Source organism: Cnephaeus nilssonii (assembly GCF_951640355.1).
Source record: "Cnephaeus nilssonii genome assembly, chromosome: 15".
NCBI lineage: Eukaryota > Metazoa > Chordata > Mammalia > Chiroptera > Vespertilionidae > Cnephaeus > Cnephaeus nilssonii.
Genome location: NC_137086.1, coordinates 56,816,544 through 56,831,537, shown reverse-complemented (window position 1 = coordinate 56,831,537; position 14,994 = coordinate 56,816,544). Strand labels below are relative to the sequence as shown.

The following is a 14,994-nucleotide window of genomic DNA, read 5'->3' as shown; positions in this document are numbered from 1 at the left end:
GTCTGGGGGTGCAGCGGGGACTGGCTCTCTGGGCTGCCCTGGGGCCCTGCTTGGCCAGCCTCTGTGGGGTCTCCCTTTCCAGGGGCTTCAGCCTTAGATGGAGGAGCCTTGGAAGCTGCCTGGTCAGCTCCCTCACTCCTCCCTATGCCCTCTGGCCCTTGGCTCAGCAGAATGGGAGTGCCCGCCCCCCTTCCCATGCTCTGCTGAGGACAGGGCTGTCTGCATGGCCCCGGAGTTACCCCAGGCACTTCTGTCCCCAGATGTGAATGAATGTGAGCTCTATGAGCAGGAGGGGCGCCCCCGGCTCTGCATGCACACCTGTGTGAACACACCTGGCTCCTACCGCTGTGCCTGCCCCAGCGGGTACCGGACCCTGCCCGACAGGAAGAGCTGTGAGGGTGAGTGAACCTGCACCAGAGGCAGGTGCTGCGGGGCTGAGAGGGGCTCTCCGCGCCTGGTCACTGCTACTCCTGGGACCAGCCAGGACTTCAGAATGGGATGCAGTGGAGGTTCTGGGGGTCAAAGTCTCGGATATATTCAGTCTTTAAAAATCCACCAGCAGCTTGGCCAGTGTGGCTCAGTGGATAGAGCATCGGCCTGTGGACTGAAGGGTCCTGGGTGGGATTCTGATCAAGGGCATATGCACGGGTTGCATGCTCAATCACCAGTGGGGGGCGTGCAGGAGACGGCGACCAATGATTCTCTCTCAACATTGATGTTTCTATCTCTCTCTCCCTCTCCCTTCCTCTCTGAAATCAATAAAAATATACTTGGGGAAAAAAACAACAATAAAAAAACAAACACCAACAGCCTGGCAGGTGTGGCTCAGTGGTTGAGCATCAACCCATGAGCAGTTCGATTCTCAATCAGGGCACATGCCCAGGTTGCAGTTCGATCCCCAGTAGGGGGCGTGCAGGAGACAGCTGATCAATGATTCTCTCTCATTAATGTTTCTATTTCTCTCTCCCTCTCCCTCCCTCTCTCTGAAATCAATAAATAACAACAAAAAGGCCACCAACAAAAGGACCTCTCATCAGGCTGCACTGGCATTGGCATAAATAGGAAAGCGAGTTGCTTAACCATCCTGGCAAATAGTCTGTTGTGACCTTCTGCAAGTACCTGCTTGCAAGGTCAGGCCATGTCCTCCCACTCAGTGGTGCCTTTAGCCAGGGTTGGACCCAAAGGAAGAGCAGCCAGTTGGGCCCCCTGCCCTGCAATCGGGAGGAGAAATGAGGCTCTGGGCGTAATGCGCCTTCTCCATGGCTGGTGCAGGCCTGCATCTCCACCTGAAAGCTGAAAGGGAAGCACCTTACAGCCGCTGTGCCCTGGTGTGATCACCCACATCTCAGCCCTGGAACCCTGATGCTATAGCAGGTCTCTTGGTTGCAGAAAACTGGGTCTGCTAGCCCAGGCCGCCTGACATTAGAGGAGGGACAAATCCGTGTTCCTCGGCTGTCACTCATGGAGACAGGACACAGAAGAGAACCCAGCTGGTCCTGGACTGTGGCTCTGAGCTGCTGGGGGAGAAGGAGGAGGAAGAGAGGGCAGAAGGCTCCATAGGCTGTGGGAACCGAGAGGAGGTGGCTCCCCAGTGACATCCTATTGAGGTTCCACTGCAGGACTCAGAGAAATGGTAACCTGGGTTTGGTATAGGAGAAGGTATCCAGATAGCCATCATCTGTCTATCCACCGATCATTCCATCTCTCTCATCCATCTTCATCTGTCTCCTCCATCTATCCACCCATCCATTCATCTTTCTCATCCATTCATTTATCCATCCATCCACCCACCCACCCATCCATCTCTCATTCATTTGTTCTTCCATCTGTCTGACCTACAGTGTTCGTGTGGGGTTGGGAAGAAACACACACTTCAGTGGGGAAACTCACCTGTGAAGGGAGCAGAGAACTCATACAGAGGAGAGTGAGGCCATCTGCTTTGGGCATGGGGTGAGGCCAAGTAGGAAGCTTTCAATGATTTGATCATAAAGGGCGTGATAACAGCCATGGAGGGGAGACTGCAGGGCACCTTGGCCGACGAGGCAGGTCTGAGAGAAGCACTGTGGCAGGAGCACTCCTTTGTGCTGTCCAGCCCCCTGCAAGCTGTCACACCCAGGAGGGAGGACAGGATCCCGGGAGGAGAGTTCCCCACTCTAAGAAACAGCATGAACATTTGGAAAGATTAGAACGTGTGGGACACCACACTCCAGTGGCCCTGTCAGTGATGGAGGGACGTCAGCGGTCTTCACCCTAACTGGGTGCCCGTATTTCAGATATTGATGAGTGTGTGAGCTCACAGCACCTGTGTCCCCGGGGGACCACATGCATCAACACTGGTGGAGGCTTCCAGTGTGTCAGCCCTGAGTGCCCGGAGGGCAGCGGCAACGTGAGCTACGTGAAGACTTCTCCCTTGTGAGTATCCCACGTGGCTGGGCTGGGTTTTCCAAATGGTCTTGGGAGAAGGTGCAGTTCCATCCGAGGAAAGATGAACAGGGCAGGGCTGGGAGTCTGGGTTCTCTGAGCTCCTGTGTCCCTTTAGTGGTTGCAGAACCTGCATCGCTGCTCAGTGCAGTCAGAACCCAGTTTTCCCGACAGGAGTCATTTCCCAGTGCTGCCTGCGGACGTGTAGGGCGAGGGTGCTTCAGGGAGGGAAGACCGCCGGGTGATGCGGCCAGGAGGCAGGTGTCCGTCACACTGATTTGGGAGAGGACCACCTTCTGGTGCTCACGCAGCACATCCTGCACGCTTTGCTAACCTGTGTCACCGGCTTTTCCGCGGTGCTAGAAGGGCTCCTGGGAGCCATGCGCTTTAATAGAGCTTTTTGTTTTTGAAAGATGGGAGACAGGCCTTTGAGGAGAATAACTACAACCATGACAAAGTTCGTGCATTTTCTTCTAAAAAGATCCCAAGAGCTCTAGCATCGTCTTTAGAACGAACCCGCTTCGCCTGCTTAGATACTTGAAGTGCTTTGGGGGCTACAGGAGAGTGGGAGCGGCGAGAAAGGCAGGCCCTGAGCGTGGCAGCTGTTTAGTGAGAGTGAAGGACAGAGGGGCCTACACATCTTAGGCCTGGGGACATCCTTGATTAACAGCCAGACGTAGTATTCAACCTGCATCAATTCCCATGATGAGGAGACTCACCAAATTAGCTTACCTGCATCCGTGTTCCTGTGGGACATGCCAGCCCTTCCTCCGGCCCCTGGCCCCACATGGTTAAGGCAGTCAGGGTTTGCTGCTGTAGGAATGAATGACGCTTAGAGATTTAGGAAGTTCAGCATGGGGAGCGCCATATCCCAGGAGGTCCCCGGCTACCTGCTTGGGCTCCCACCTTCAATGGAGGTCTCAGCATGTGCAGACAGGGCCTGGTCTGAATACGGCATCACCATTGCTATTTAATCTCCCCTGGCTTTATGTTTCTGTAACAGCAATAGTAATCGCATACATGCACACCCACACACACATGCACACTCACACACACACACAGAGGAACACGCACACGCATACACAAGTGGGTTAGGGGAGTGCCTCTCCCTTGGCCACCTTGACGCCAGCCACACTCACTTGCCTGTAGCTGCAGGCACCTGTGGTGAGGGGACCAGTGGCTGGGAGAGGTCACTCCAGTGGCCTCTGCAAGAGGGCAGGCAGGGGACAAGCCGGGCCAGGGCAGCCCCTCTGCGTCTCCCGGAGGCTGACTGCCTACATCTTGCCTCTCTGATCCAGTCAATGTGAGCGAAACCCCTGCCCCATGGACAGCAGACCCTGCCACCACCTGCCCAAGACTATCTCCTTCCACTACCTGTCTCTGCCCTCCAACCTGACAACGCCCATCACGCTCTTCCGCATGGCCATGGCCTCGGTGCCCGGCCGACCCGGACCCAACAGCCTGCGGTTTGGCATCGTCGGTGGGAACAGCCGCGGCCACTTTGTGATGCAGCGCGCAGACCGCCAGACCGGGGAGCTGATCCTCGTCCAGCCCCTGGAGGGGCCGCAGACGCTGGAGGTGGACGTTGACATGTCAGAATACCTAGACCGCTCTTTCCAGGCCAACCACGTGTCCAAGGTCACCATCTTCGTGTCCCCGTATGACTTCTGAGGGTGCTTGAGCACGGGGCGTGGCGATCTGGGCTCACGTCTCTTCAAAGCCTCGGCTGTGGGCACTGACTGCGAGACACTGGCCCTCCCTGCCCACCTGCCCACCTGCCTAGGCACCAGGTATCCAGGGCAGCGCTGCACGCTGGCCCACAGTCGCACAGACGGGCAGCCACAAAACCCAAACCGCTGCCGTCGCTTCTGTTTTCTGCTTTAAGGTTGTTCCCTTTGATGATGCACTAATTTTCTAAAATCTCTTCTCCAGGGGAATGGGCAGGTTTTGAAAATGCTGTGCGAATGGCATTGTGGGTTTGAGCTAGCTGGGGAGGGGAGGCTCATGGATGTCTGAGGTGGTTGCGAGTCCTGTATGACGACAGTCATGCCGAGGGTCAGACTGTGCCCTGTGTACGTGGCCCGGGGTGGGTCCTCGGCCACAACCTAGTGTTCTGCTGTTGTCTGTGCCCCCTCTGTGACGTGCCTGCCAGCCTTCTCGCCAGAGAGGGATGCAGGGCCCGGGACCCCCCCACTGATTCTTCTAGACCAAGAGACCGCCATTAAAGAGTAGATTCTGCCTGAATTAATTCCTTTTGAGAAATCGTATCTCAAAACATAGTCTGGTATTCTAACTGAGTAAGTAAAGCCTTTTGCTTCTCCCTGCCACCTGGCCTGCCCCTGAACATGAGCTGGCCCTGTTCCTCTTCCTGTCCAGGCGCACCCACTAAGATGAATGACTTAGGAAGAACACACGGGTGAATGTGGGATTGCTCCCCCAGGGGAAATCCGGCCTGGCCAAATGGGAGATTGGTAAGGCAACACCTGGCTGTGGGGAGTTTAAGAAGGTGCTTGAATTCCACTGATCCCAGGCCTTCTGCTTCTGATGGAAGAGCCACGGGGGAGGCCCTGCAGTGACCGGCTAGGGCGGGGCGGGGGTGGGAGACACCACTCAGGTTAAAACTTAGAAGTTGGCTGAGCCGTGAGGAGGTGTCAGTATCCGAATACATGTTCATCTAGGTGAGATTCATCACAGGTGCATTATTTAAAAACACTTTGTGTTTGCCTTGGTGTAAGATGGAGCCAGAGGACGTGTGTTGCCAGGTGAGTGGTGAAGCCCACATCAGGCTGTTTCTGGGACACTCTCCTTGTCTTAATTTGTCAGACGAAGAGTGAGTGACGTTTTTCTCCTCCCATGGATTTAGCTGTCATCTCTGCCACAGCAGAACCAGGGCCTGCAAATCTGCTTTCCAGGTTGTTACAAGACTATTGAAACTGTTATCCAAGCCTTGTATTTCCAAGCGGTGCTGTGACAGATCAGAAGCCTGCATGTCACCCAGTCCCCTGGGCAGAAGGCCAGGTGGGAGAGTCCAAGGGCCTGGCCACATTCCTGAAATTGAGGTGTCCCAGCGGTGTGCTCCCATTCCTTGCCGGGGTAGGGGCAGCTTCGGGTGAGGGGGGGTTGTCTCCAGGACAGGTGCCCCACCTGCACTGTGAGACAATGACTTGATGACTTGGATGCCACACAGGCCAGTCTAAAGCAGTGGTTTGCACCCGAGATCTGCCCTTGCAGAACCACATAGCGTGCCAGCCTGTGGATCATGCCTGGGCCTTCTCCAGGGGTAATACCTGATAGAGTTCTCTCTTCTCTCTCACCTCACATTCCCTGTGGAAGCCAACTCTCCTTTGTCCCTTCACAATCTGTGCCAGGCCAGAGTAGCTGAAAGTTACAGCATTAACTTGTACCCTTGCCAAGAGGCATCGGTTCCTAGTATTTGGCAGTGGGGTTTTCAAACTTTGTATCATGCACAGCATACAGAAGCAGAGAGACTAGTGTAATGAGCCCATGTCCGAATCACCAGACTCAGTGATTAACACACGGTCGGTCTCTTCCATCTCTACTCTCACCTCACCAATGATGATTCTGAAGCAGATCCTAGACATCACTCATAGCATTTCATCTGTAAATGTTCCAGCATGTATTTCTAAACCCTAAGTACTTTTTAAAAAGCACAACTTCAATTCCAATCATACCTAAAAATTAGCAATAATTCTTTAATACCTTCAAATATTTCTGAATGGCCCATGATTTTCTGTTTATTTGAATTGGGTCCATGATTTATAATTTGTTGATATGCCTCTTTAGTCTCCGTTCATCTGTACATCTTAGCATATGTTTGTTTGGAGAACCTGGAGGCTTATTAGAAGACAGCGGACGGGGTTATTTGTCCTGAAGAATTTCTCACAGTCTGGGTTTTCTTGGATGCATCTCTGTTATGTCTTGTAATGTGTTCCTCTGTCCCCTCTGTTTTTTTTATATATCAACTAGAGGCCTGGTGCATGAATTCGTGCATGGGTGGGGTCCCTTGGCCTGGCCAGTGATCGGGGCTGATCAGGCAGTGTCACCCAGTCCCAGTCGGGGCCTCGGGGCTGGCCAGCCAGGCATGGGTGACCGAAAGAGGTTGGCTGGCAATGGGAGGTTAGTTGTGGGAGCGCACTGACCACAAGGGGGCAGCTCCTGCATTGAGCGTCTCTGGTCAACCAGTCATTACGGTCCATTAGGCTTTTTTATATATAGATGTTTATAGAGAGAGATTTAATCAGGGTCCCGTTAGGTTTAGTTTTGCAAGATTACTTCCAGTGAGAGCTATAGAATCTCTTGTTGACTCTTCTTTTCTGATGTTAGCAGCCATTGATGGTTATTGACAGATCCATGACTCCATTAGGCGTTGCACATGATATCCTGGTGCTGTTGTTTCTTTTTTGTTTATTAGCTGGCACTTTTGTAAAGAGAAACCTCTTTTCATCAATTATTTCATTATCCTGAGGTTTGGTCTGTATAGGAAAGGCAGGAAAATTTCTTGACTGTTTCTTCTTTATCAGTGTCCTAGGTGGATAGAGTGAGAAGTGTTTTGTGTGCTGAGTAGGTGATAAACTCGTGGCTTAAACATAGCCGATGTAGTTTCAATGCACTGCAGTTTCAGTCTTCCCGTTGCTCAGATGGTGCTGCCTCTGGCTTGGGAACTGCTTCAAGTTGGCTGATTCCTTGTGACACGACCCTGGTGGTCTTTGATAGTTTGTAGTGATCTTGACAAGATCTTTTAAGCTCATCTAGTATATTCTGTGCCACAGCCCTGAAGCCATCCATCTCCCCTAGGACTCTGGTTCCTTTCAGTGGGGAATGATAATTAGAGCTCAAACTCTGGTGCTAGGAGTGCTCAGTGGTAGTGGTTTGGTCATTGTTTCTTGGTTTTGTGGACAGAACTAGGAAATATGTACTCTTAGGTTTTTCTTTAAAGAGAAAAACACTACATGAGTTTATATTGGTATTCCCAATTCAACTCAAGACTGTAGCATTTTTAATGTAACTTCATTGACCTTACACCTGCTCTTTTTTTCTCTCATTTAAAAAAAAAAACCTTCTCAAAATTACCAAAATAGTCACACATTGTCTTAAATCCTCAGAATGACAATGCCAAGTTTCCTTTTGCAATTCTTTCTGTCCTAGGGTCTATGCTGTTAGGGATGTACAGTCAAGTTACTGTTTTAAAATAACTCAGAACAGTTCCTCTCTCTGTGGTTATACCCCAAATTTGAATTAGGGTTATGGTTATTCACTTGGTTTTGCTTAAATTTTTAGAGACTGCTTTTTAATTTTAATTTTTTTTATAATTAGATAAATTATTTACATGGTTCCAAAGTCAAATCCACAGCATGGGCTGTATTCAGAGACGTCTGTATTTTATATTCCCTCCATCCTATTACCCTTTTCTGCCATAGATAATCAATATCTTTTCCCATTTTACCCCTCCATTTAAAACACTGTAAGCAGATGGTGAAGGATAGCATGCTGTTTTAACTTTCCTTGGTCCTGCTTTTCCCCTTAACAGTATGTATGGAATATATTAACACTCCATAGCACCAGACAGAACGTTCTCCTATAAAGTGCTCTGTTATAAGGACAGTGTTTATCCAACCAGCCACCCTTGATTGACATTTGGGTTTGTTTCCAGTCCTTTCATATTAAAAATACTGCAGCAACATGCATTTGTCTTTTTGTATTTTTGCCTTTGTATCTCCGGGGCCAGTTTTCCCTCCATAAGGATTCTATTCTACTTTTTCTTCCCAACAACAATGCATGAGAGTCATGTTCCTGAATCAAATAAGGCCCAGGGGTGTCCCTGGTTCTCACATCTGCACAAAGCTCCCCAACCCCCAGAAGGACAGAGAGGCCTGAGTGGAGGGCTACTCCACAGCCAGCCTGCCTGCCCACTCGCACTGGACTCCTGAGTGGCGGTCAACAGCCACCAGGAAGCGAGGAGACAAGCCACGGGATCACTGGCTCCCCAGAAAGAAAAGTTAGCTAGGTTTTCGGATAACTTTTAAAACTCACCTTATTTTCTTGTTCCTTAAACTAAATTTTAAAAACGTTGTTTTTATTGATTTTAAAGAAAGAGGGGAGGGGAGAGAGAGACATCAATCGGCTGCCTCCTGCACACCTCCTATTGGGGAGTGAGCCTGCGACCCAGGCATGTATCCTGACCAGGAATCGAACTGCAACCTTTGGGTACACGGGATGACACTCAACCAACTGAGCCACACCCCAGCCAGGGCAAAACAAACTCACCTTCTTTTCAAAGTGTAGCACCTCCAACACAAGCAAACAAAAAGGAAAATACATTTAAAACAAAATACCACTGCAGAGTCACAGTAAACTTGATGGGTTTGTGGGGATCTGAGCATGTGCCCGGGAGAGACGTGACATCACACTCAATGGTCACGTTCCACCAGCCACCGCCTCAGCCCTTACCCAGCTCGCACTGCAGAGGTGGAAGGCAGGTTTTTGTGGCTTTTACCTATACATTTGAAAATCTGTAGGTTTTTATAAACGGCATGAAAATTCCTGAATGTCTCCTGAGTTCCAGGTTTAGGATATAATGGGTGGATATAGTTGTTTAGGATATAATGGGTGGACTGACAGGGACCCTGACCTCACAGAGCTTCCATTCCAGCAAATGAGAAGATAATGAGCATGTAAACAAGAAAGACTTGTGATTTCAGGGAGGGGTGAGTGCTATGAAAATGAAAGCAGCAAATGAGGGCGGTCAGCACGCGGGGAATGTGTGCAGCTCGACCATCCATTAGCCCAGATTTTGCAAACACTGTCATCGTGTGTAGTAACAGACCCCGACTCCTGGTGTTTGGCTTGTGACTCGGAATTTGGAGTGTGGGGATGCAGTGGGGATATGCGGAGGCCTGGGGCGACCACAGTGGGTTCATGTGCACAAAGCAAAGGCAGCTTCGTGGAGACACAATGTTGCTGACTTGGAAAAGGAGGGAAAGGAGGCCCTGGGGGACCTGCAGGGACAGAACCTCATTTTTCATTTGGTTATTGCTGCTGCTATAAAATGTTCCCAAACTTAGCAGCTTAACACAATCATTTTATGCACGTGGACTCTATGCACCAGGAACTCGATGGAGCGCAGGGAGATGCTTCTCACTTGCTCCACATCATCTGCTGGGAACCCTCAGCGGCGAACACTCTTGGCCGGGGGCCAGGTGACCTGAGGGTCGTGCACGCACTTGCCTGCTGGCCTGGGTGGGGAACTTGCAGTCAGGACTGGCAAGCGGACCCCTTCCTTGGACTCTTCACGTGGGTTAGCTTCCTCAGAGCCTGGTGGTCGCAGAGGGTGGCCCCTCTGATGTGGCAGCTCAGGGTTCCCAGTGTGAGTGTCCCGAAAACAAGGCAGAAGCTGCATAGCCTTCTGACCACCTGGGAAGTCACAGAGGGTCACCTGTGCCACACTCTGCTGGTCGAAGAAGTCATAAGCCCCACTGAGTCAAGGGAAGTGGGCATGGGCCCGTGAGTCCTTGCTGAATTGGGTTGAGTTGAATTGAGACGTTTCAAAGGGCCTTCGGGCCATTTTTACACTGTGTGTGGGGTCCCGTGTCCCGTGTCCCGTGAAACCTCGCTTCCTGTGCTTTCCCAGAAACTCCGCGTCCTTTCCTCCGTGCTCAAGCTCTGTGGGTGCTCTGTTCAAGCAGGCAGTCCTGCCACCAACAGGGTTTGTACTCAAGTTGGGAGATGAGATCTCTCACCTGTACCTCAAAGGGGTACCTTTGACAACAGTGAAAACAGTCAAAGCTCAATGGGCTGTAAGCTCACCAGGGTCAGAGGTCAGGGGAAAGAGACCATTGGCAGGGTTGGCACCAATGTCTGGAGAAGTTGGCTCTTCGAGGGTTCTGATTAGAGGAAATCTCATGGCAAATGCCACATCTGGGCATCCTCGCTCTCACAAGGGGGATTTCCAACAAAACCCGGCATCGGCAAAGCCACGGAAATGTCTGCGGACCTGCAGACCAGAGCGTATAAGACTTGGTGGAAAATGGGTTTGCGCTGACAGAGTTTTCTGAATCTGACCACCATTAAAGGAAGAATTAGATTGTTGCAATCCCGTTCTTTATCTCCAGGAAGCTTTTTAGACAGACTTTTGAGGGGAAAACGGGCTCTTCAGCACACACACCTGGCTTACCGAGGCAGGAGTACAGCGGCTGAGCAGTGGCCCTTGTATGGAAGTCAGCTTGCCTGCCTTTCACAGTCGCTGAGTCATGTTTCTGTAAAGATCTCTGTGTCATAAACCCACATGTCCTCCCTGCCCATCCATGAGGCTCCATCGCAGGAAGAGAGTGTTCCTCACCTAGCCCAGCAGCAGGGGTGCCAGGTGGGGCTGAGCACTGGGCTCTGGGTACCAGTGTCTCTCCCACTCCAGTGCTGAGCCTGCCCAGGGGACAGGTGTGTCTCTGCAGCGTATTCGCCATTTCCCGGAAAGGCAGCGATCGCAGATGCAGCCCGACCCCCAGAGCCCTGAGTCATCCGGCCCCGGCCCACCTGGCCCACAGGACGCTGCCATGCGCACTGAGGACGCTGCCATGCGCACTGAGGACGCTGCCATGCGCGCCAGCCTCCTTTCTTGACTCCGCCAAGCTCATCCCACCTTGCTCAGCTCTTCCCTTGGGGTGGCCCAAAGGTCCTCTTCTCGGGCCGTCCAGCCACCCTTGCCAATGCCGCAGCCCCCCTGCAGTGCCTGTGATCACCTTACCCTGTTTCATTTTCTTAAAAAAACACATCTCACTATCTGGACTGAATGTGTTTCTTTACCTGATGTTTCTGTCTCTCCCCAAATCACGGATGCTGTTGGTTCCCCATCCAGGATCCATGTCCCCTTTCTGCCTTCCAGAAAAGAAGCCTGTCCTCCTTGGTATGGGCTGAACGGTGTCTCACCCCAAGTTCCTATGTTGAAGTCCTGACCCCAGGGCCTCAGAATGTGGCTGCACTTGGAGATGGGGCCCTTAAAGACCTAAAGTTACAGTGAGCTCATCGGGGGGGCCCAGCTCCAATATGAGTGATGTCCTCATAGAGAGAGATTAGGACACAGACACACACAGAGGGGGGCCACGTGGAGGTGGGGCGGGGAGGCCAGCCCCCACAAGCCAAGGAGAGAGGCTGCAGAAGAAATCCACCTTGCTGACTGCCGCCTGGATCTCAGACTTCTGGTGATCACAGTTCTGGAACTGTGAGAAAATGAAGGTTTGTTGTTTATGCCACCCCGTCTGTGGTACTTGGTTATGGCAGCCCCAGCAAACCCATACACTCCTCATTTCAGCCTGTGTCTTAGGAGAAGGGGACCCCCCCACCCTCACCCCCAGGCTCCAAGGCAACCAATGTGCATCATCCTGAGCCAGGGAGTGTCAGAGACCAGCCCAAGGCAGCCATGTATGGCGTTCCCCGGGGGCTGCATGTCCAGGGATGGTCCAGGCAGAGGGAATGAGAAGAAATATGCTGGGAGCCAGTTTTCTGACAACGAGGGAAGCTGGTGCCTGTAAACAGAATGCCTCCTGGCAGAAGGCAGAGCCAAGAAAATGGGACTGGGGTCCTAGTGGGAATCCGCCTGGAACCTTCCACTTCTGGACTTCCTGTTACAGGTGGCGACTTGGTTGTGGTGTGAGTGGGTCTGAGATGGAGCCTTGCTATTTGCAGCCCAAGCATCCTGGTCTCACTGGCTGGAACCCGGCCCCACCAGCTCAGGCATCTCGGTTGCATGGTGGCTAATGCCACCCCAGCACCAGCCTGCCCTGGCGGGTGCTCAGGACTCCTCCATGGACTGGTGACTGAGGACCCTGACTTCATGAGAACCAATGTGAATGCTGCCACCAATTTGGCTTTAATTTAGTTTTAAGAGCAGGGACCTGAGGCAGTTGGGGAAGGGAATATTAGAAAGACAAGTGTGAAGAAAACCGGGGCAAGGGCCTCCTTAATAAGCAGATTCTTCATGGGAACTACGGACAACGTGACGGACAAGCCACAGACAAAACCTGGTGTTCGTGGCAGATGTTGGTGAATTTGGCCAAATCTTCCCTGTTGTCCCCACTCTGCGCCTGAGGTAGGCCGCCACTTCTGCCCAGTGGCTGGCCCGGTGGGCTGAGTCCTGGCTAAGAAGGGGTGCTGGTCTCCCAAGGCCAATACAGCGAGTCCTCACTAACATTGTCGTGCGTTCTGCAACTTTAAGTGAAATGACATATAAGGAAACGAGTTTCACCACAGGCTGATGGACATAAACGGAAGTTAAGTCCCCACAGCATCTCACCAATCTCAGGACCTGCTGTGCTGTGAACTGTGAGGTCGGAGCCCCCAGGCCTTGCCCCCCAGCATGGAAGTGGCCCCCTCAGGTGAGCCCGTTCCGCCAGCTTGGGTGCCGAGGGACACCAGGAGCTGCTGACCACGATGTGGCCAGGATGAGCGAAAACCATCCTTTGTTGTTGTAAGCCATGGAGACTTTAGGATTGTTTGTTACTCCAGCATTACTATCCCGAGTGATTCAGGGCAGAAAGAGGAAAAAATGAGAGAGACCCCCCTGATGAGGGGGTGGTGAAGTCATGCTATGGCCTGAGGAGCAGAAGGATCTCAGCTCCCTGTGCCAGCTGTAAAAAACACACCCGGAAACCAGGCGGGCGAGAAGGGTTGAGGCAGCCTTCCCTCACACAGAGGGGTGTTAGTTAGGTCCTAAAGGCAAACCCAGCTCTGTCCCAACCTCCTGTCTTGGGAGCAGAAAAGGCCGTGTGTTGCTGGCTGAACAGTGTCCTCCAAAAAGATATGTTCAAGTCCTAACACCTGGTGCTTGGAAATAGGTTTTTGCAGATGCAATTAGTTAGATGAAAATGAGGTCCTACTAGATTAGGGTGGGGCTTAATCCAATGACTGGCATCTTTAGAAGAAAAGAAAGGTGAAGACGAAGGCAGCGACTGCATTATGCTGCACAGCCAAGAAATGCCAAGGATTGCCGGGAATCACCAGAAGCCGGAAGGGGCAGGAAGGACCCTCCCACACCTTGAGCTGACTTCTGGCCTCCAGACTGTGAAAGACATTTGTGGATTTTAGGCTCCTAATCTGTGGTACTGTTACAGCAGCCCCAGGAAACTAAGATTCCCTGTACCCCAGTCTCCCTTCCAGAACATCTGTCGAGAGTCAGTCCCCTCCATCCGGGAACATGGATACCACCAGCTGCTGAGGACACACGTCTGGCCCAAAGCCCCCGCCACAGCCCTGGGCCCGTCGTCAGCACCCTGCACTACTGTACCAGTGTGCCGGCTGCTGCCTTAGCCAGGGCACCTCCCAGGGAGTGCAGGGTCACTGGGGACCCTCTGGGGGCTGATTTTCAAACATGGTGGCTGTTTCTCTTTTTTGAAAGAGAAGTTGGCTAACTTTATAACAAGTGATGAGATCATTCTACTTGTTCCAGCAGTCACTGCTGAAACAAGGGGTCGATCAGCACGTTTCATAAAGATTCACTGACTGTGGGGATAAGGAAGGATTAGCCAGGAGGACTGGGGACAGAATGGGAGCCACTCCCCACTCAGGCTCTGCAGGGCCCAGATTCCCGCAGTCCTCCCCTCACCCTCTCTATACGGCATTTCAGAGGCTACCCCAGGGCTCACACACCTGTAAACTGTACCCTTCAGAGCGCTGGTGTCACAAATGGCTAAACATGAACATCTGATGCCTGCTCCCTCAGAAACACAAGACCACTCAACTGCTAGTTACTCTCTAGTTGACACAACCTGATCCACCCCTGCCAAGACCCTCCGTGACTTCCTCTAGTCTCAAAAGCTCCATAATTCTTTCCCCGAGGCCCTTCTGCCGAGATGTCCCAGGACCTGAGATGCCATCTCTCTCTTGCTGCAGGAAGCGATGAACCTGGCTCTGTTAACTGCAGGTGGGGTCCAACTCCCAGCTTGAGCAACCAGCGGTCTCCACCATGGTCCCTGGGCCCGTGGTTGTGTGGTGGGCAACTGTGAGGTGTGTACTAAGTAGTTGGTGAGGGGACCACTTAAGAGTCCCAGGTTTGGAAATGAGAAAGGAGGAGGGCTTGCTTGAGAGAACTGTGCAAAGCCTTGCAGGACACCTCACACACCTGAGTGTCAGAGGGAGGCGTGTATGCACCTGGCTGTGCATAGGGATCCACGGCTGCTTACTCACATGCTCATTCTCTCTCACTTCCTCTCAGTTCTCTCCTTTTGTTTGTTAATCCTCACCTGAGGATATTTTTCCATGGATTTTTTTAGAGAGAATGGTAGGGAGTAGAAAGCGACTGAGAGAGAAACATCAATGTGAGAGAGACATGTCAATTGATTGCCTCCTGCACGTGCCCTGACCTGGGGCCAGGGATTGAACCTGTAACCGAGGGACATGCTCTTGGTCGGAATCAAACCTGAGAGCTTTCAGTCCGTGGGCCGACACTCTAACCACTGCCCAACCGGCTAGGGCTCTCAGTTCTCTCTTACCTCCTCTCCTTTGCTTCCACCCATGACTGGGGAATTCTTGAATTACTTGAGCAGAATGACACACATTCCCATATGT

The 14,994-nt window shown here is 52.1% G+C and overlaps 1 protein-coding gene across 1 annotated transcript in view; it reads left to right on the top strand.

Moving 5' to 3' along the window:
• Nucleotides 1-4,665, top strand: part of FBLN7 (fibulin 7) — a 32,121-nt gene extending 27,456 nt beyond the window's left edge. Inside the window, exons 7-9 of the mRNA XM_079792547.1 lie at nucleotides 261-398; nucleotides 2,274-2,412; nucleotides 3,720-4,665. Of these exons, the coding sequence (XP_079648673.1) occupies nucleotides 261-398; nucleotides 2,274-2,412; nucleotides 3,720-4,092 (650 nt within the window). The 3' untranslated portion in view covers nucleotides 4,093-4,665. The remainder of the gene's footprint in view (nucleotides 1-260; nucleotides 399-2,273; nucleotides 2,413-3,719) is intronic.
• Nucleotides 4,666-14,994: the final 10,329 nt, after the last annotated feature.